At 32.6% G+C, this 23,096-nt stretch overlaps 1 protein-coding gene and 1 pseudogene across 5 annotated transcripts in view; one reads left to right on the top strand and one right to left on the bottom strand.

The window, feature by feature from the left end:
• The window catches only part of LOC140060207 (uncharacterized), a 54,995-nt gene that overhangs the window by 15,375 nt on the left and 16,524 nt on the right, over positions 1 to 23,096 (bottom strand). For 4 of the 5 annotated variants that reach the window (XM_072106320.1, XM_072106321.1, XM_072106323.1 and 1 more), the window contains 15 exons: positions 20,193 to 20,249; positions 15,908 to 16,033; positions 14,577 to 14,720; positions 11,074 to 11,151; positions 9,971 to 10,123; positions 9,594 to 9,728; positions 9,109 to 9,240; positions 8,710 to 8,841; positions 7,230 to 7,361; positions 5,696 to 5,827; positions 5,483 to 5,608; positions 4,042 to 4,167; positions 3,218 to 3,343; positions 2,553 to 2,675; positions 242 to 370 (listed from right to left, as the gene is read on the bottom strand). In XM_072106320.1, coding sequence (XP_071962421.1) covers positions 242 to 370; positions 2,553 to 2,675; positions 3,218 to 3,343; positions 4,042 to 4,167; positions 5,483 to 5,608; positions 5,696 to 5,827; positions 7,230 to 7,361; positions 8,710 to 8,841; positions 9,109 to 9,240; positions 9,594 to 9,728; positions 9,971 to 10,123; positions 11,074 to 11,151; positions 14,577 to 14,720; positions 15,908 to 16,033; positions 20,193 to 20,249 — 1,851 coding nt within the window. The remainder of the gene's footprint in view (positions 1 to 241; positions 371 to 2,552; positions 2,676 to 3,217; positions 3,344 to 4,041; positions 4,168 to 5,482; positions 5,609 to 5,695; positions 5,828 to 7,229; positions 7,362 to 8,709; positions 8,842 to 9,108; positions 9,241 to 9,593; positions 9,729 to 9,970; positions 10,124 to 11,073; positions 11,152 to 14,576; positions 14,721 to 15,907; positions 16,034 to 20,192; positions 20,250 to 23,096) is intronic. The other variant, XM_072106322.1, reaches the window with a different exon arrangement.
• LOC140061365 (5S ribosomal RNA) lies at positions 22,875 to 22,992 on the top strand (annotated as a pseudogene).

Raw genomic sequence — 23,096 nt, 5'->3', positions numbered from 1 at the left:
AATGATTAGAAAGCATTCAAATAGAAAATTGTGATAGCTCTTGTAACTACACCAAATTCTGAAAATCTAGTTCAGGACATCAATAATACAGTGGAAACCCTATTAAGGGGACACCTTCAGAACCAAACAGTTTCTTCTTAATAGAGGTTATTGCCACTCATTTCAGGAAAGTTTCTCTTTATTTATCAATAGAAATGTCCCATATGAAGAATTCTAATGTGTATAATTCCCCTTAACTTACAATGGCATTTCTTTGATTGAAAATCAAACTGTAAATCATTTGGACAGACACATCTGTATGATCCTGGGTTGTTCACACAGTTGGCTTCCTTTCCACATAAATCAACATCGGTGGAACATTCGTTAATATCTGTAAACAAAAAAAATATGCGAAAATAATAAATGATATACTTACTAATGATTTTCTTAAACTGTCAAAATTAAGTAAATATTAATCGCTAATCTGTTACAGATAAATTATTAATTATTTGGTGTTCAAAATAAGGACGAACTGTTGACCATAAGATTATTAAAATCTTAGTGTGAACGCAACGTGTACCTCACAGGAAACACAGGACAAAAACCAATAGATTAAGTGTGAACAGACTTTTATATAATCTTCACTACTCAATCAGTTAACATTAACAAGGACAAATTGTACCGGTCTAAATTGTGTTCACTCTCTGTGTGAACATACCTTTAGTCCTCACTGTACAATTTAACATTAACAAGGACAAATTGTAACCTCAAAATTGATTTCCGTTCACAAATAACATAATAAAAATATATCCCGTCTTGGAAAGAGATAGAGATTGCCATCATTTATCTTGACAATAAATTAACCAGAGTGTCCCATGCCAATCCTAGCAATGCCTTCTTTTGGCATGTGTTCAAATAACACAAGTCAAATAAAATCATTTAAAAAAAACAGTGCTAAATAAAAAATATATATACTGCATTATCAGAATTAACTACAGTTTACTATAAAACCTTTTATCATAAAAGTTTCATTAAATTTCAAGAAAATTTATTAATTTCAATAATGGCAAAAATAACAATACATACAATATAAAATTGAATAAATTCATCTCCTTCCCAAAAATATTTTTAGAATCAAATTTTCGTTTTTAGTGAAGGACAATTAACGTTGAACTTACCAACGTTTCGTGCGTTAGCATCGCACTTTTTCAAGGTGGTGGTAAGTTCAACGTTACTTTGGATTTTTAAAAACACAATCTTCATTATTAGTCTAAACTTAAATTTGTTTGTCTTTACAGCAGTTTTTTTTTGTATCATTCATAACAAAAAGTTCAGCTGTTTTAACTTTCAAATTAATTCTTTTAAAGTGATTCTCTTTGCATTGAAAAAATAACGGGACATGACCACCCCCAGGGGCTGTCATGAAACAGAAGTCTCGGCTGATGTTTCAGAATCGTTTGAATGTCATCAACATAGGAACGCAGTAACAAAGAGGTTGTCTACATTCTAAAATTCCCAACAGCTTGAAATGCAAATTTGATGATGGACATCCAAACTAAAATAAAAACATTTAGTAAAGCTGTCTACACTATCAATGTGACAAAAAAAAGTGTGATGTGCCAAATATGGTGTTGATATGTCCGAATATGGTAGTGATATGACATCATGTCCATCAAACTTTTTTGTTTGATAGTGTAGACGGAGCTTAATTAAGATTGTTTAGTACTGTTTCTATATAAATCATGCTTACTACTGTAGCTCATTTCTGTGTAAATTCCCAACTAGGTTTTTGTTCTCTACTTAACCTCTTTGTTGTAAATAGAGACAGAACAAGGTCCTAGTGGATAAAGACAACAATTGTGTTTTTGGCAAAAACAATTTTAAGTAATAAAATAATAATTTGCTATAATAACAATTTGTCCAAAACAAAGCAATATTCTAATTATGATGTAGGCGTGTGTAACGCAATATTTTACAAGATATTTTAAAATTAATTGGAATTTAATAATATCATGCCCTATTTGAATACAAACAGGAAATCGATAACCACCTCTCACATTAGAATAATTACACAGCTTAACATTTAATTGGCTAAATAAATTGATAGAAAAAAAAATCACAAAAAAAACTTTAATGTTTACATATTGTATATTGTTTAAAACAAAATTGATTATTTTTTAATTTGATGAATAGTTCATTTTAATGTCGCATATATAGTTATTCTATTTAACAAATAAAATTAAGTATCTGATGATTGAATATATAACCGTAATCTCATTGTCTGGAACTCAATAGGTTTCTAGTTAAATGTAACTGTTTATTTTGTCTTTTTTTATAAGCGAAATCGTGTTTTTTGGTTTGTTTTTATTTGGCAAAAGTGAATAACGTTATTTAAACTATAAAATGGCCTTTTCAAAGTTTGATTTTATACACCTTTTTTCATGTTGACAATACATTTTTAAATATACTTTGTTGAAAATATATCATGTTGTCTATTTCAGTAATCTGTGTTCAAAAACATACACTAAATAACTTATGAATTAATAAACATACAAAACAAAAAATAAACTTGCCGTGACATAAACGTTGGTTAATAGCACGGAAGCCATCATAACAATAACAACGGTATGCTCCCTCAATGTTCACGCAATCTCCGTTAGGGCAAATGTTACGCTGGCTATCGCATTCATTTTCATCTGAAAAACATATACGATAGCGCTATATTTAAAAATACAATCTCATGTTTAAAGGGATGCACCAGTGGGAATAATAATACTGTACATAATAATCATGTTAATTTGTTTTTTCTCTTGCGTAATGTTTACCACCACTAATTCATATTAACTTCAAAAGATCAATACATTATTTCAATATATCTAATATCATATTCATTGTTATTCGGATTTTTTTTACCTCATATTTTCTATTGTGCAAATATAATCAAGAACAATTTAATAAATATAGTATGTTCGTAGAATTGCTTCGTTTATATTTCTTTCTGTAATATCCACCTTTTTTTCATAATTTTCTATTATTCTTCTATAATGTAAATTATATGAAATAACAGGTAAAAAAATGTATTTTAACATATTTTTAAAACAATTCATTGCGATCTTATAATTGTCACATCTACTCAGGCCGATATAAATTATTGTGTTCTTATTTTATTATTTGCTTTTTTGTTTTGTTCGTTTGTTTTCCTCTCTGAAAAAATGTAACAGTATTTTAACAATCATACCAACACATTTGCCATCTTTGTAGGTATATCCGGTGTTACAATTAGGCGTCATACACACATAGCTACGCAGTGTGTTGATACAGGGCGCACCATTACATACGTCACCCTGTTTGCACTCATCAACATCTAAAAATAGAAAATAAATGCGCACCTTTATAACCTCTGGGTTAGGACTGGACAAGAGCCAGTGGAAATTGAGATTGGCAGAAGGAAATGGAAATGGATTGGTCATCCAAAACCAAAACACAAAACTAGGCATGCCCTAACATGGAATCCCCAAGGAAAACAAAATAGAGGACGCTCAAGGAACACATGGAGGAGAGAACTGGATAAAGAGGTGAAGGATGCTGGCTACAACTGGACAGAGGTGGAAGGAATTGCTCAGAACCGTGTGAGAAATGCTGTTACTGCAGTAAATATTTCAGGAAATGTTTAGAAATGTACAGAGTAGATAGTGAATGAAATGTTTTTACAGATGTTACACTAGAACAAATGTTAAAAATGAAAGTATTGCAATGTTTTTATAAGGATGTGTGGGAGGTTGTGTGACCTATATACGTCAGCATTGTCTGCTGTTAAAATCATTATAAAATACAAAATAAGGATTTTGATTGTTAGCCTATTCCTATGGGGCTTTCATGTAAAAAAAATAGAACAGTATGTGTGTTATGAAACATTAAATACAGGTATTATACAGGGAATACCTAACAAAGTGTAGGCCTATAGAATAGAAAGTTACTGTTTTCTGTCCAAGTTGCTGAAATCTAAAGAAAAACAATCTTGATTTGTTTAGATAGAAAAAACAATGAAACATAGCTACTAACCTATGCAATGATTTCCACGGTGAACCATACCTTTACCACAATCGCATCGGTATGTTCCTGGTGTGTTGGTACAAGTACCGTGTATGCAAACTGCCCGTCCGTTATTTAATGAACATTCATTCACATCTGAAGCGTTAACATTTTAATTAATATATTGTTACAAATGAACATTAGAAGCAATTATTTTGGAAACTGCAAGCAACAACCACGATCCACGCTACCGGTAACTCTATCGAACGACCTGATCACCCTTCATAAACAATCATCAAGTGCACTACCCCCTTAGGATCAATAGCATAAAATATATATTCCTTCAAGAGGTAACATTTTAGTAACTTTCAAAGTAACTCTGATAACAAAGTGTGCACTGCTTTTGTAGTAGCATGCAGAAATACAAAAGAAGTTTGCTTAAAGGTGGTTCCCACTAGAACGCAACGCAGCGACATATCGACGCAAAGTGTTGTATTGCATAATCACAAGTGGGAACCGACGACGCAATAATGCTGCAAACACAGCAGGTTTGATTTCACGCAGGCGGGGGCAAACACAATGATTGGAAGGGCATTTTCTTTTGTTGCGTAGATTGTGTTTTGTTGCATCGCTAGTAAGAACCAAGCTTAAAATATAACTTATTTATATATGTGAATAACAGAAAAAAGCCTTGGCGATGGGCAGGTAAGATATATTTTCCCTCTACACATTCTCATTACTCTGTATAACAGTCTTCTTCAACCTCATGTTCTTTATTTATTCAATTTCCAGGTATATTTATTTATTTTTTATTTTATGTCTTTAGGCAATGTGGCCAAGGATAACCAATAGTGAATTAATCACTGTCCTATCAGATAGGTGGTAATCCCCCTGATACAGGGGCTATTGTGTGAACCAGTTCACCGGGGTAACCCCCTACTCTTTTTCGAATAATGGACTGGGTTCTTTAAAGTACACACATGTTATAACTGTGTACACTGGACCTACGGTTTATAGTCCTTATCCGAGAAGACTTGTTCCACCACCAGAACTAGGAGCGAGTCGGCCTCGAACCCTTGCCGATGTTGTTGTTGGCTCTTTAGGTACGGTAAACGGCGCCCCTGCCTTAACCGCTCGGCCATATGACTCGCCATATGACTCGAAAGAACCAACATTATACAAACAAGTGTGGCTGGAGTACCCTGAGGATTGCCAACAGTGCAAGCACTATCTCCAATACTCCAAACCAATTCTCCAAATAATTAAATGAGAAAAGAGATGGACCAAAAGATTGATGGAATGGCAGCCGAGAATTGCGAAAGAAGGAGAAGAGAAAAACATGTACGACATCTTAAACAGGTAAAACTTGGGCTAGGACAGCAAGGAATGGCAAAGGCTTCAGTCGGCTTAAATTTAACATGGGATGATGGCGCCGAAATAAGGTAAAGATTTGAATGTTTAATAAACATACCAATACAGGAAGCAGCGTTGTCATTAGCATGATATCCACGGTTACAGATACACCGATACCCAGTGTTTAGATTTACACATCGACCATTTGCACAAAGGTTTGGCGTACACCTGTTAATAGAATAAGCTACAAGAAATAGAAAAGTCATTAAGATTAAAATCAAATCTTTTCTACTTGATTAACAAATGTTTTTAATAAGTCAGTACGTCTTACCAATACATGCTGTACCACTGCTTGTAAGCCTATAGCCACTGTTGCATATACATCGATAACTGGAACCAGAGCTGATGCAGCGGCCATTGCTGCAAAGGTTACGGTTCGCTGCACATCTGTCTGTCGCTACGGCTGAAAAGACCAAAGGCATTAACTATTATTAATAGCATCGGAAAGAAGGAAGAACGTTTTCAACTGCTGATAAATCTGAATTTGGAGTACGAAACATAATTTTGATAAATACGCAGTGATAAGGTGGTGTTGTGTAGCATTTGGCTACATTGGCGAAAATGTAAAGGCAAAAATATATTGTCTTCTCTTTTCATTAATTATTGTTTACTTATCTATAACAAAACTAATAAATATATACTATTGGGACAATGATGATCAGATATTTCTCTTTTCAAAAAGGAAAATAATAATTTTGAATTACTGCATGTATACTTACAAATTAGCAAAAAAGTTTAACAGAGCAAAAAAAGAACTACTATTATTTAGAATATCATCAAATGATTATCATATCATGCTTTACAGTAAAATGGATTTGTAGAATAAAATTCACATGATTTAGAAAGATTATTATTGCTAATGTAATAGAAACTACCATATGCTTTTAAAATAATGTTAATTTTTAACAAAATTACAGGTATAGATAGTATATGGAGTTTATGGAACATCTCCAGGTGTAGGTGACATGCTGTTCGGTAACTGATATCAATGTTATAGGAATGATGATATTACAGCATATTGTTAGTGTTAATATATATTTGGATATTATTTACTAAATATTTCATAAGTTTAAAAGCCCATCCCAAACTGATCAGCTGGATATTGATGTTTACTAGAACATCTCCTCAGTTATAAGCCCATCTCAAATTGATCTAGCTAGATATTAATAATAATATCGTGGATTTATATAGTGCCTAATGTTGTGAAACCTCTAAGCACTGAACATTATTACCCCAGTCATTTTTTCCTGATCAAACACATATGGGAACATACTCCCATAGTGCAGCTAGTAATCAGCGCAAAGTTGTGTCTTGATCTATACTGAGTACCCATTTATACATCTGGGTGGAGAGAGGCAAACGTAAGTAAAGTATCTTGTCTAAGGATACAAGCTATGCGGCTAGAGTTGGATTCAAACCTCGATCTCACGATCAGTAGTCGAATGTCCAACACACTGCGCCACACGCCCTTACTAGAACATTTCGTCAGTTTATAAGCCCCTCCCAAACTGATCCAGCTGGATATTGTTGTTTACTAAACATTTTCTCGACTATTTGCCCATGACCAACATTTTACAGTGTTGGAAATTACCAGTCTGAGTATTAGTATATCATTTTAAAGCATAAAAGTAACGAAATCTGAATAGCATAATCCGCAGAATACTGAAATAGAAGTGAAGATCAAGGCTTATTATATTATTCAGTACTTGATTTGTTTCAGATATAAAAATGACGATGATACAACAAACTAAGAGAAGGACTGACTCAAGCAGCATAGTCCAGATACATGCTTAAAGTTGTCTTACCAAGACAAGTGCGTCGATTACTTGTGGGACGGTATCCCTTATTACATATACATAGGTAATTGCTACCGGCACTCACGCATCTACCGTTAGCACAAAGATTGGGGGTCGTTGCGCATTTATCGGTAGGAATTGCTGTAAATATATTATATTTTATAAACGAAAACATTGTATTGTTTAATGTTTCGGCCTTTGGTTCACCATCTGTACTACTGTATGTCTGTGTCGTTCGTAAACATTTCACTTTGCTGGTATGTCACTGTATGTCAAACACTGTACTAACCGAGTATAATCTTTCGAAATGTTTTAATGAATTTTATTTTATAAATGAAAACATGTTATTGTTTAATGTTTCAGCCTTTGGTTCATCATCTGTATGTCCGTGTCATTCGTAAACATTTCAATTTCCTGATATGTCACTGTACATCAAAGACTATTCTGACCGAGTAAAGTCTTTCGAAATATTTTGATGAATTTTATTCTGTAAATCCTTTAGGTAGAGTCATTTGACTTGGATACATAAATAAATTCACATAATTTTTAATCATTCTCAATGACATATACTGGTTTAGGAAGTTCACAAAACTACAGTGTCCACATTGTATATACTGTAGGATTATTCATGGATTAAGGAATAGATAAGAAGGCCCGTTGATTGGCTGTGATGTGGATGACATAACCACTAGCCAATCACCAGGCACTACAATTTAAATATAATCACATCGATATTTAAGGAGATCCATGAAGAAACCAATGCTTTATAGTCATATATTAAAAACATGTTTGTTGTACTGTACACCACTGCACATGGTAACAACATACATGGTCAAATGCATAATTTAATATTCTATAGATTAACGTAATTTTTTATTTCAGGAGGTTGCAGGACAATATGATAATTCAAATATAAAAATTGCATATTTTATTAATATTACCAAATACTTAAAATTACGGTCGTAAGAAAGTGAACTTTTCGTAGTCCGATTGATGAAATGTGTGATGTGATGAAATTAAAACAATTGCTCAGCAACATCTTCTTGTTGTCAATTAATCAACGCAGATGCAGTCAATAGAAAAATCAGACTGCGCATACTATTTCTACATATGGCTACGTTTTGTTCTCTTTGCAACAGTTGATTCACAGCGTTCTATAGAGGGCCACGGTTAGATACACAGAGTTCAAAGATCTTTGTTTGATTGGCAGCAGTGCTTTAGTATAGGCTAGCGCGTTGGAAAATCGTTTGATGTCACTGTCGATACGTATCCTTCTATTCATTAATCCATGGATTATTGAAACTTAAAAAGTGCAATCATCTTTTTCTTTATAATGTAGTCAATTTAAATAAAACACATGACTCAAGCCACACAAACACATTAAAGCGATCAAGCCATGCCAAAAAATATCTCCTATTCCAAGTATTATACCAGATTGGCCATCTTTAATTGAGGAAACTCACATTACATGCACTTATCCATGACTTACCCACACAGGCAGCATTATTGCTTGTAGGTCGATAACCACTGTTGCACATACACCTGTAGGTTTCACCGGAGCTGACACATCGGCCATTTGTACACAGGTTACGGTTGACTGCACAAAAATCTGTTGATACAGCTGAATTATAAAAGTAAGAAACTATTATGGATCCTTATTTCAAGATATTTAATGAAAATTGTATATATATTATATTATTATAAATCCAAAGGCAAATTACTGAAAAAAATGACGATGCTGTGGGTATCAGTGGCAGAATCTCAATGGAGATACAAAATAAAATAAGCACTGAAAAATGACAATGCTGTGGGTATCAGTGGCTGGATCTCAATGGAGAAAGCAAAAGGCTGAATAAAAACGATACTATATTATTATATAGAGACTTACCGATACAAGCTGCCCCGTTACTAGAGGGTCTATAACCACTGTTGCATATGCATCGGTAATTTGAACCGGACATTATACAGCGCCCATTAGGACATAAATTACGGTTTGACGTGCATTTGTTTGTTGGTGTAGCTGCAAGAAAACATGCAATTGATGAAAAAAAATACAATTTCTTTGAAGTGTTGTACAACTATATGCTAATGTAGAGTATCCATCCCGGATCTTAGTTGAAAAAAAAAATAGTAGTGAATGAGAAATTTGCATGATCACAAAAATAATAATAATTGACAGAAGTGAAAATGTTTTTTAGGGTGGCTTCTTCAGTAAAATGTTGAACCCAAATGTCAACAAAATTAGGATGTAAACAAATTTTGACTGGAATGAGGTCAACCACTAAATATTATTATCTATTTATAGGCTTTTGACAAGAAACATGCCTCTATTATTATTATTATTGATAACAATTAAAAAGTTTGTATTCCTACCCAGAATACATGAAGCAGAATTAGTTGTGGGACGATATCCATCATCGCATATACACCGATAACTTGAACTTAGACTGACGCAACGTCCATTTGGACAAAGATTAGTGTTTGCTGCACACCTATCAACAGCTTTAGCTGTAAAAAAAAATACACCAATCTTATATAATACAAAAAGAAAATACTGTACCTGACTGATACCCATTGTTGTATCTATCATTTTTTTTCAAATTCTGTGATACATGTATAACATGTACACATGTGATCCCTGTATCATAGGCTATTACTAAACTGTAACATAATAAGAAAAATAAGCCCACTGGACTTGAAAACCTTATAAAAAATAACTTTATAAAAATAAAATATACTATGGCACTTACGCACACAAGCCAGACCGTTACTTGAGGTTTGGTACCCCTCATTACAAGTACAGGTGTATGACCGTTGATCTGTCCCGACGCATTTGCCATTTGAACACAAGTTGTTAAATTTTTCACACATTGTTTGTGTTGGGCTGCCTGAGTCATGAACCACTGAAAAATGTAAATGAACAAATCATTATCCTAAAGCTCCATCTACACTGTCAAGTTTGACACAAAAAAAAAGTGTGACAGACCCAAATATGGTAGTGATATGCCCAAATGTGGTAGTGATAAAATCATCATGTCCATATACTGTATGGGCACATCACATTTTTTTGTCACATAAACTTTGATAGTGTATATAGAGCTTTAGACTTCTCGCATAAAATGTTATGAGTACCTAAAGTCTTCTATCTGTGTTGTGTACTACTGTACTTTTAAAGCTATATTATTTGGACATGATGATGTCATATCACTACCATATTTGAGCACAACTTTGTCAAACTAGTTTGACAGTGTAGACGAAGCTTTAGAGACCATGCTCAATTTTTTTATACGTGTTCAGATAGAAGGTGAATTGTTACCCCTTAGGGTCCATTACACCCAAATTCTACCTGTGTTAATAGGTGATATACCTTTAACCCCCTACCCCTCCACCTAAATTTTTCTTTTTATAATAGTAAAGCTATAAAAACTGATATAAATGAATGATAATGCAGTTCAAAACAATCAACAGAAGAAAGGAAATCCAAAATGACACCTTAGTGTCCAATCAAAATAGTTTAATATCCTGAACTAGTAGTTGAAATATTCAAATGGTTAAAGCCAAGAGACAGTGATATAATGCCAAATAATTCATTAAAAGTATTAGTAGAATTAGTTTGCGTGCTCGCCCCTTAAATAAAACTCTACTTTAAGATCCTGCTGTGTCCTATACTGATTTAGTGCCAATTTGTCATTAGCCAAGTCATGCAGAAAAAAAAAAACTGTAGAATAACTGGTTTATGATGGTTTATTTTGCAAATACATACTTGTAGAAATAGAGTGTTTACCAGTGTACTGATCATTGTAGGCACTATGGTTAATCCGAATTTAGATAGAATTACAATGTTGTTACCCACCTTCTGTGTCTGTGTCTGGTACTTTTGCAGGTAAATACTTGTAGCCGTTACCCTGTGGGCATAGTGCACGGTACTCCACTATAATAAAAACAAAATTGAAATAATTATAAAAGAAAATGTTCAAGTTATAAAACGTTTTTAAAATAACACATCAAATTTTAAACGTCCAGCTGAAATTAAAATACAATTTGGGACAGTTTTCAATACATTTCTTCAATACCCCTTCAACCAATAGGTGCAGTGATTACTGTTATTGGTCTTGTAGCCGTCTTCTTCTCAAGACACATGGCCGTCATTGACGGATACTTAGTATCAGTTGACTTCACACTGCTGGTGTAATCGAGATCTACGTTTATACCATGCTATACACATTTTGTTACGTTGAAATGTTAGAATAAAAATATGGGGAAATATGATTGAATCATTTTAAACATGGATAAAAAAAAGAACACTTTGTCAAAGTAACCCACAGGCTATATATTTTCTATGAACACCGGATTTAGGAAATGAGTTAATTAAAGTTGTCCCAGAGTAAATATATAGGAACTATAATAGACGAAAAGCTGGACTGGTGTAATAACATTAAAAAACTCTATAAAAAAGGACAACAACGGCTATATCTGTTAAGACAACTTAGGAAATTTAATGTTAGTAAACAAATTCTTATACTGTTCTATCAGTCAACCATACTTAGTGTTATATCTTTTTGTAGAATTATCTGGGAGGCTTGTTTATATGAAAAAGATAAGGAACTATTAAATAAAATTACCAGAAGGGCTGGGCGGGTTATTGGAGTTGATGTATCCGTTCTTAATTTCAACTACGATGCAGGTGTTCTCTCCTTAGTAAAACGTATACTCTCCCAAACAGACCACCCGCTCCATAAGGAATACATTTTTCTTCCATCAAATATTCGTATCCGTCTGCCTCAAAGCCGTACTAAACGCTACAATAAATCATTTGTCCCACAGTCTATTGTCACCTATAACAAACTTGTCCAGCGCTAACTCATGGAGAGAACACCTGGATCGTAGACTTTTTGATATTTTATTAGTGATTTTCTATATTGACTGTTTTCTGCATGTACGTATATTGTTATTATCTCTGCAGTGTATATAAGAGGAATTTCTAATGTATTTTTATATTGGACCAAATAAAGAATTGAATTGAATTTCACAAACTATTATTAACATTGATAGATAGGAATTTGCACATGAATGACAAACACCTGCAGGGTATAACAGCTCATTTTTGAAACATTCCTGAAGCTAGAAACTCTAACAAATTATCAGAGGAAACAAAACTTTTAAATCATTATTCCACATAAAGTATGTCATGATTATTTGTTGTAATTTTTAATTTTAAATGTTAATCTTTTTTTAACAGTATTTTTAAAGAAAATGTCTTGAATCTTGAATAGTAGAGCCCTTAGAGGCCGATTTACACAGACAAGCAGTAACAATAATATAGAAACTATGTTATTCCTTATAAGCGGATGGGCAGTTTCCACTGATGATAGATACAGATTTCTATACATGGGACAAGCTACGCAGTTTTCCATTTACCGTTACCGCACATCTAGCTAAATTGGCCTTAATACAGCTGCCCTACAGTATGAATGGTTGTGTGTTGGTTGCTAAATTGGCCTTAATACAGCTGCCCTACAGTATGAATGGTTGTGTGTTGGTTGGTCACATTGGCCTTAATACAGCTGCCCTACAGTATGAATGGTTGTGTGTTGGTTGGTCACATTGTTAGAACATTTTTCACTTGTTCATTTTTTTAGAAAGTGTTACTTTTAAATGTCCCAAAGGAGGTGTTCAAAATACCTAAATACTGAAGGTTTAGTTTCATAAGAACAGTCTACTCATTATTCTACCGTGAGAACCAACCTCTTCTAAAGCACGTTTTGATTTATTGTCATATTGTAATTTTCCATTTTGTCATAACTCTTTTATTTGTCAGGGTTGAATTTGAATGATTTAAACATTGAAATTCTGGGCAAAAAATGCAATTGTAGAGATTAAGCTAAGATTTAATATAAAGAGAGTTTTTAGTTACTGAAATTCTGGAAATAAAAGCAATTGTAAAGATTAAGCTAGGATTTAATATAAAGACAGTTTTTATTTACTGAAATTCTGGGCAAAAAGAAGAAATTTTGCTGAAAAGGATGTTTTTGTAGCTGAATTTTTGAACAAAATGTGTTTGTAACTTTATATCATTGCCAAACAGTTGTTAAAAATGTTGCAAAAAGGATGTTCACTATTAAGTTACATCAAAAAGCCACCTTTATATTAAAGAAATAACAACACATATTCTAGGATGCGGCAATGACATGTTTATGGAAACTGTACATGTCCATCATGGTTTGTATATAATCATGTTTATTTACCTTTACTGTCAATAAACAATCAACATATACTTTAATTTCAACCATTAATTTAAAGAGTTTGACCCGGTGCACATCATCAATAGGATGTAAAGTTTTTAATGTGAGAGATAACTGTGAAGTTTTCATAAGTTATAATATGAGAGGTATAATTGAAATACCTAAAGAGGCCTAGTTGGCAACATAAAGTTAACATACTGTTATTATTCCCTCCAGCTGGTTTTCATAAAAAAGGTACATCATTTGAATGATAGCAAGGAATATATACCAACAACAAAAATTGCATACTGTATATGGCAGAATGAATGAATCAAAGGTATATTTTAGTAAGGAGACACGTAAGTGTGGGACTGAAAGTTTCCCCTTAATAGGGGTTTTACTGTACAACTATTACTTCTCACCAAAGAGTAAAATATACTGTGGTATCACTTTTAATATTTATATTTATACATATAGCCAATTTGAGATTGATAGATCCTTATTTTATCATGAGTAAATTTCAGGTACCATAACATGATTTGAACCATGCCCTTGAGATTGGTAAGCAAGCTTGTTACCTACCAAGCTACAGTGCCACAAATAAAATAGAGATGTTAACCCTGGAGTAACCCTTGTATTTGGTTAAGTTTTGAATTCAGTTTTCTCCAATGTGTATTAGTTCGTGGAAATTTAGCCTGCCATGAAAAAAATAATAAGTAAAGCATGGGCTGGCAAACAATAATATCCGCCATGGTGCGCTCAATTCACTGGTTTCATATAAAAATGTACCAACAAATACTGCTAAATCATCTTGAAATGTTTTCCATGTTACGTACACCAAGTTTGTTAAAGAAGAATCGGAAAGTTGGGTCAAACTATAGTGTCAATGATGAAAGCTGTTGGTTATATTAAATTTCATTAAAATCAGGTCGTGAAGAAGACAGTTTGACTTGTAATGTTATTCAGTAAGATTTTAAAGTGATCTTAATTGAAAACTATGCTATGCTAAGTCCTGGTGTACACTTAAATAGTAATTCTATTGTAGTCAAAGATACTCTAAGTGAATAAAATCAAATTTAGTTGGTGCTTTTACCCAGTGATTTCTGAATGTTCGTATGACAATTTATAGACTTACTTGTGTCAGGGGCTGGACATGTGATGCATGTATCACCCCATGATTTGCCGATTCCACTGCAACAGCAATCCATTTCGGACATAAAACCTGATAAACTATCTGTCACACACTGGTCTTTAGTAAAACATCTCCCATGCTTCTGCCCTACAGAAAATAAAACAAGTGTGTTTAAATACAAAGAATTTTGAATTGAATTGATATCAAAGTTGACAAATATTAGGGGGTGGGATTAAATTCGGGTTATATTATCTTAGCTTGGGATTAATACTCAAGCATGGGATTAATACTCAAGCTTGGGATTTAGAAAAGTCTTGTATCAGTGAATTTAGATTATACATGAGGGTGTGACTACACTCAGTCATATATGGTACTTTTTTAGGGGTTGGGTGTGTACATTTTACATTTGACTGATGGATAATTAAAATCGGCATAATGAAAGATTGAGTACGACATCCAGTCATTACACAGAGGTCATGTTTTACAACTTCGGTTGCGGTTGTCTTCTTGCTAAAAACGGAAGACTAAATTTTAAGACAGATTAAATAGATATCAAGAAAATGTAGTTTTTGAGGAGTTTGTACATCATACAGATTCAAAGTTATAATTGAAATCGAGAGAAGTGGAGCTAGAATAGAAATAAAAAAAAGATTTTTATAAGGTCATGTTTTGATTTGATTATAGTTGGCTTGTATTCCTGGTTTAAAAAGATTAAAATATTATGTACAAAGTTTGTTAATGGGGGTTCCTACATGTGTTTGACATGTGTAATTAAAAAATGGAGACATTGAATGATTAATATTAGATTGAAGACATGATTTCTACATACATTGGTTGAGAATGATTGTTGCTAAAATTAGAAGAACCGATTATGTAGACAGTTATTTTTGTGTCATTTTGATTTCTAGTTAATGTTGATAAGTTTATAAGTGTCTTTGTTTATTTTATGCCTTAGTGTTGTGTATTATTATACACACCATTATAATCTTTATTTTGATTCATTTTAAGTTTTTTTGTTTATTCTTGTATGCTGTATTTCACACAACATGTATTTTGTTTCATTATTATTCGGACGCACCTTTATCATCAAAGTGTGCGACTGTTGTAAAAGTGAAGTTTGGAATAAATTATTAATCATTATTAATTATTACAGTAACTAAATAACAAAGTTTCTTCATACCATCCTTGAATGAATTGCTAATTTACATATTTGAAATGAATAATCCATGTCTCATTACACACAAAACAGGTGTTCACTGTATGTATACATTAATGATGCCAATAATTGTTAATAAGCTTAAAGGATAACGCTATCAATTTGTACTGTAACTTACGGACACACTGCGTGTTGGATGAATCGCTCACGTAACCATAGTTGCAATCGCATCGATAACTTCCAAGAGTGTTGATGCAAAGACCGTGCATACATAGATGCTCAAAGCTGCTGCATTCATTCACGTCTACAAAGAACAAAATAAAAAATTATAATCATTTACTGAGACATTTAATAATAAGATAACTCCTTCTTTCTGTTTTTTATATAGTACAATTCAAGTATGAATTATCAATCCCATCAATCCCAAAATGTGACGAAAATTAAGTGGTGGGATTAATACTCAGGCTTGGGATTAATACTCAAGCTCTGGATTAGTACTCAACCTCAGGATTAATACTCAGGCTTGGGAATAATACTCAAGATTCGGATTAATACTCAAGCTAGGGAATACTTAAGCTTGGGATCAATACTCAAGCTCTGGATTAGTACTCAAGCTCAGGATTAATTCTCAAGCTTGGGATTATATTCAAGCTTGGGATTAAAACTCAATCTTGGGATTAATACTTAAGATTGGGAATAATACTCAAGGTTGGGATTATTCAAGGTTAAGATTACTCAAGGTTGGAATTATTTAACCTTGGGATTAATACTCAAGCTCAGGATTAATACTCAAGCTCGGGATTATAGACAATTGTTAAAAAAACCTAAAAAATGTAGCAATTTAATAAAAATGTCCTTAAGACCTAAATTCTGATATTATTGTATTGATAGCATCACTGACAACACAATTTACAGTTGAAAGGGTTATTGTGTGATCTATTTTATTGATGAATCACAATGTGCTAGATGTCATGGGATGCCCAGCGGCAATAGATAGTATCAGCGTTCAAAAGTAGACAGATTTCAGCATTAATGAATCTACAATCTTGCTAAAATATCAAGACAAATTTATCAAATTATTGTAAATAATAACAATGTCAAGAATGTCTGCTCAAATGAAATGATCGCAAACACGCTTCTCTAATTTAGGAGAGGAAGTTGTGAAGCAATAATAAAATGTTTAGATCTTCACTTCATGAGCCAAAATATTCTTTATAACTATTGCAGCTATGTATGATGTTTTACCGTAGTAAACTCTTTCATTCAATGTCACTATAAAAAAACCCACACTCCTTCCTCAACTACTAAACATAAAACATTAAATAGGTGTTGTGGAAGATCAAGGAAAGGGAAGAAAGTGAAAAGTCATACTGGCACCCAAACCTGAGTAAGGCCCTAACCAGAGTTCGAACTAATGAACTGCAGTTAGCACCAGTTGAGTTTAGCTTCTCATGGACTTGGCCGCCTCCTATCTCAAAAAAGGAAGAATCAATTTTTAAACTAAACTGACTGATGGATAAATGTACACGACTGCATATACAGTCTAATTAAAAAAAAGGAGAAAGGTTATCATCAATTAATTTTGTAGGGGGTCATGCATTTCATAAACTTTGGCTGCGGTTGTCTTGTTGCTAAAAATGACTTTAAAAGTAGACAGATTTCAGTATTAATGAATACTATTTGATGGAATGTGCATTTAAATTTAACTGTATGACACAATATGTCAGTGAAATTAAAATCAAGAGAAATAGAAAGATCAATATCAGATATGAAGAGGTCATGATTTCTATGGTTTAATATTGCGGTTGTCTTGTTGCTAAAAATGGAAAAACTAATTTCAATATTAATAATTACATAAACTTTTGATGGGATATGTAAATACATATTATGCATTAAAATCTGTAGAAATACAAAAATGCAGGAGGCCGTGCCGTATATACACTTTTTTTACAGTAATTCTGATAAAATCGATTCCATAAATAGAAAAATTAGGTACATTTTTTAATAGGTACCATGATAAGACCAAATTATTAACTTTTATAATTTATATATTATTGTATATTGAAGTTTCCTTAACTGTCTACACATACTAACAAACTAGTTTGACAAAAACAAATCTTGTGCCTAAAAATGGTAGTGATATGCTCAAATATGGTATTGATATGCTCAAATATGCTAGTGATATGCTCAAATATGCTAGTGATATGCTCAAATATGGTATTGATATGCTCAAATATGCTAGTGATATGCCCAAATATGGTTGTGATATGACGTCATCATGTCCATATGGGCACATCACAGATTTTGTCACATAGAGTGTGTTGAGTGTGGACAGAGCTTAAGATGTGGGTAGACTAATACGAATTTAATTTTTTTCTGGCAGAACTTGAGGTATTGAATGGGTATAATCAGGGTCTTATTATAGATATGTCCGTAAAACGAAACCTTGATTAAAATAATCACTGTATCTTAACATAAATAATTTGGCTAAAACCCATTTTGGAGACAAAGAAATGACACTATCAAGCAGCCAGAAAGTAGTTAATATTCTAAAGGATCTAATGGGCTTAAATCTATCCCATATAAAGATAAACAAGTATTTAACTGCATCAAAGTAAACTAATGCTTTCTTTACTTTAATCATATAAGTTTCATTTTGTGATAGAACACAGGGATATATATACTAATGGAAATACAGGTTGCTTGTGCCAGATCAGCGTGAAACACTTTCCTTTCACTCCCCGTTTTCCCTCATTGACGCCAGAAAAATGAACATATTTGTCAAATATGTATTTTCATTTAAAGGTTATAACTGATTGATGTGACTGAATTGATTCTATAGTATTAAATTGTATTTCCCAAAAATTATTTAAAAACGAACAATTTACACATAATTTAACATGATTTGGAAAAATTCCATGTTCCTGGGTAGTAGCATCAAGCCTTGCATTATTTATTTATTTAATCTTTCTTTTGTCTGGATTGCATTTTCAGTAACTTATTACTGCTTTTCAAAATGGTCCAGTTCAACAGTAAACTAAACATATATACACAAAGTAAAAGCATACATAATTTTAAAGATATCTACAAAAAAATATCTTTTTTATAAGACATACATTCACACATACATACTACAAAGTACAATAAGTAGATAAAAAAATATATATGTAGGATCACTTTAGTTAGACATGACATTTGAGTTGATATGTTTTTGAATTTATAGATATTTTTGCCAGTTACTTTTGTTCTAATTTCAGTTGGTAAGAGATTCTTTTCTTTTGTTGCTCTGTATTTAAAGGTTCTTTTACCTTGAGCATTTTTCCAATTTGGTGTTATTAACAGGTGCATTTGGGGTGGAGGGAGTCATTAAACTTTTTCAAGTCCGTCACATGACAAAATTACTCCACTCCCAAAGACTTGTAATAAGACTTTGTTTATGTAGAGCATCTTGTGTGTATGTTTGTCTTGTGAACCTCTGAGGGTCCCTAATGATCAGCAGTTGCTGGATGGATCACGCTCATTAAATATGGTTTAAAAAAAAAACATTAAGGAATCAAATCAAACTCCCTCTATGATCATCTAGCTTTAAATTTTGTTCAAATATCTGATGTCATAAAAACAGCACTTTACAAAGGAAATACTTTTTGGCTTAATCTCCTTTTAAGATTCAATCTGTCTGAAACCTGGTTTATCAGTTAGATCAACTTCTATGGTACTTCAACTACCTACAATTATAACGTCACCTCCGATTCTAAGACGCTTTTGTTAATAATACCTTATTCTAGACAACCAATGACATAGAACTGGTACACTGTATTCTCTTGTAAGAAGTTGTCATATTATATAATTGTATGAAATCACAATCAAATTATGAAACCATACAATTGATTGAAATGACAATTTTCACACAATAATCTTTTCAGATTGTAAGGGTATGCTATTCCATCTACAGTTTCCATCCTTAAAATGATTTTTTCCCTATGTATACCAAATTCTACACATCGGGATAGGATGTATTGCTCTATTCTGTATATAAATCCAAAGGCAAATTACTGAAAAAATGCTGTGGGTATCAGTAGCTGGATCTCAAGGAGATACAAAATAAAAAGGCAAAAAGATAAATGAAAACAATAAAATAAAACAGCCAGATAAATTGTAGAGATTTTGGGAACTTTTCTGTATCTTTATATATTATGTGTTTTAACTTTATTTTTTCAACAAGGGTATGTTCATATATTAAGACATTTATTGGAATTCAACAATTGGCATTGAACTTCAGATCAGTCTTGTAAATATGGATTTTAAAATAGATAAAAAATCTAATTGGATTTATAAGAAAAGTATGTTGTGACATTATAGTAATGGTCCTTAAATCTCTCACTTTTAATTCTAATTGCAGAATTGGCCTTTAACCAGGCAGGATATGGGAGTGGGGGCTAGAACAACGATTAAATAGTACTTACCGATGCATCTTCTGTGGGTGTCAGACTTAAATCCTCTTGGGCATTGGTGGCCTTGAGCTACAAAAATAAAAGTAATGTCAAATTATAAAAATTAATGTTAAAAGTTATAATCACTCAACACTAATTAAATACATAAAGGCCTTCAATCTAACTATCTATCATAAAAACTAAAGTTTGTGATAAAGTAACTATTAAAAATATGTATTTTGTAATTTCTGAAGGACTTGTTAATTTGTAGAAGGGATGTTTTGTCAAAAAACATGATTCAAAAAGTTGAACCTTGGACGTTATTAGTTGTACGTGCATGATTTTAACAAATGATTGGAATTTTTCTTGAAAATTCATTTCTTTCATCTGTTAACTCTTTCAGCCAAATATCATTATGGTAATATGATTGCACATTACATAAATAATGTCATATACTTGCTATGCATTAGCATATAATCAAATTTAAAATCCACACGATGACCACCACCTGTAACAAGATTAGACCGCCCTCAAGAGAATAGGCAGTACTACGTGTATGATCAGCGCCACATGGACATGGGAGACAACGGTAACGTCTGCAGCTTGCGCCTGGAACCACAAGGTGTTTCTATTTAATCATAAGGATGTCGGGAGTGTTGGTGCTTAGGCCAAGGTACAGTGCTGATAGCTAAATACAACTGTTACACACACTCGCCTTAATTGTACAGAAATGCCTCGTGAGAATGCTATGTAACACAGGCCAACTTATTAATAATAAAAAAAAAGTTACTTCCATGTCTCGCATTCTTAGATCCGTAAGGAATTGGAATTTTTATCGACGACTAAAATAGGGAAAGCTGAGTAAAGGTAATGAATTTGTTCCTATATGTTGCTAACTCTGTCTGCATTATGTCTAACATTAGTACTAATATTTTGTTTATCTGTAGTCCTCATGTTGTGTGCTTTTAGAGTCGTTAAGTAATTGAATAAGAAACACTCGGCGTGAATTGCCTTTGATGAGAGAATATGAATGTAATTATTAGCTTTGATTGCTTTAATTGAGTGGGAAAGGTAAGGTAAGGTAGGAGTACTATCTATAACATACAGCTAAAGTTGTGCTTATATTTAAGCACAGGTGTACAGTGGATGAATGTTGACTTATTTTTCCTTTTTAGTAATGTTTGCCTATTGCAGCTGATACATACTGTGTAATATTAAACTAAAGTACTAGCCTTGGAATACAAAAACTCTACTGAAACTGTATATAATGCATTGCATAGGAGATTTAGACTACAAGTTAAGGGGACTCTAAATTATATTTAAAGCTCTGTCGACACTATCAAACTTTATGTGAAAAATGTGATATGCTTATATACTGTATGGACACGATGATGTCATATTACTAGCATATTTAGGCATTTTTGTCAAACTAGTTTGATATTGTAGACAGAGGTTAAAGGGTGGCTCCAGTAGCACCACTTTTTTTAAAAGTAGCTTATATTACAACGCTTGTTCTGCTTTACTGCTGATGAAAAATAAGTTTGATTATTATCAATGTTGTTGCAAATGTATATATGTTATATGTTATGTTATATGTTTATATGTTATAATTAACAGTAGATATTTTTTACCCACAGTTTAATACTTTTATTTTTAATATACTGAACGAATGTGTATAGTATGAACTACACAAAACTTTTTTTCTAATTCCACCGTTTCTTTAAAAGCTACATATTTTTCTAAAACAAAACTACATCAGTATAATATTGAGTTGCTTTGGGAAATACTTTGTCCATTTCACTAACACTCAAGACTTATAAAATAAAATAATTGCAAAGCACAGCAAGTAGATAGAAACTCCCAGAGCAGGAATCATCTAAATTTGATTACCATCAAACAATATTAGTTTCACTTTGTTTCAGACTTCTTGAAAGGTGGATCTACTATGTTGGCGACTTTCCAAATGAAAGACCAACCTCCTAAATGCAATAGATATTAGAAAAGTATCTGTTTCTGACAATAAAAAATTTGATTGAATATATTGAAACATATGTCTGCTAAAAAATATTAATATTTTGTATCTGCATCAAGGCTTAGCTAGTGGGTATTCTGTGATGAAACAACCTCTATATTTGCTGAAACTATTGGCTACAAAACCAAAATAGCAAACTTTTTTTTAATGATTAAGGTGGACTGGAATCTGAAAATTTTTGAGAAAAGAAAAGACATCTCATGTTAGTTTCAGCTGAACTCATCCAAGGAAATGAGCAAAAATGAAGTTATGATTTTGGTCATAATTTGATATCCGAATAGCCTGTAGGCACTTATCTGTTATCGTATAATAATATACAGTCTAGAGGGTAAAATAGGGCTAGAAAATGCCAATAGGCATGGGAAGTGTCTTGCCAAGAAACATTCTACCATATTACTTTCTTGGCAATCATTTCATTAAAAATAAATTATGGATTTTCCTTGTAAATCCTAAAACACATAATTTGTATAGAAACATTTTTTTTTAAATGCCACTTTTTTTCGTAGTTTTCATTTTAGGATTTTATTATTACAGTATGATATGGTATGTTTATGAAATTACGGTAACTTTTTTTTAGTTTTTATATATACAGTATATATATTTTCGTATTTTCATTCCATTTTCCATATTTGTTTTTGTAAGTATAAGTTGAGTATTATAGTATTATCAATACTATATAAGCCGAATACAGCTTTACCACGTTGAAACACCGGTTCTCGTCAGATCACCGAAGTTAAGCAACGTTGGGCCTGGTTAGAGCTTGGATGGGAGACCATCTGGGAATAACGGGTGCTGTATACGGAGCTGGGGTCCTGTTAGGCATTTGAAATCAGCACTGCTGACTTTTATGGCAGCCCCTGCATCTAGTATCTGCCTCAGACCTCTGGTCAAGGTGGGCACTGGAC

The sequence above is a fragment of the Antedon mediterranea genome, chromosome 10 (genome assembly GCF_964355755.1).
Source record: "Antedon mediterranea chromosome 10, ecAntMedi1.1, whole genome shotgun sequence".
In the NCBI taxonomy this organism is placed as follows: domain Eukaryota; kingdom Metazoa; phylum Echinodermata; class Crinoidea; order Comatulida; family Antedonidae; genus Antedon; species Antedon mediterranea.
The sequence above is the reverse complement of the archived record's forward strand: the minus strand, read 5'-3'. Positions and strand labels throughout refer to the sequence as shown.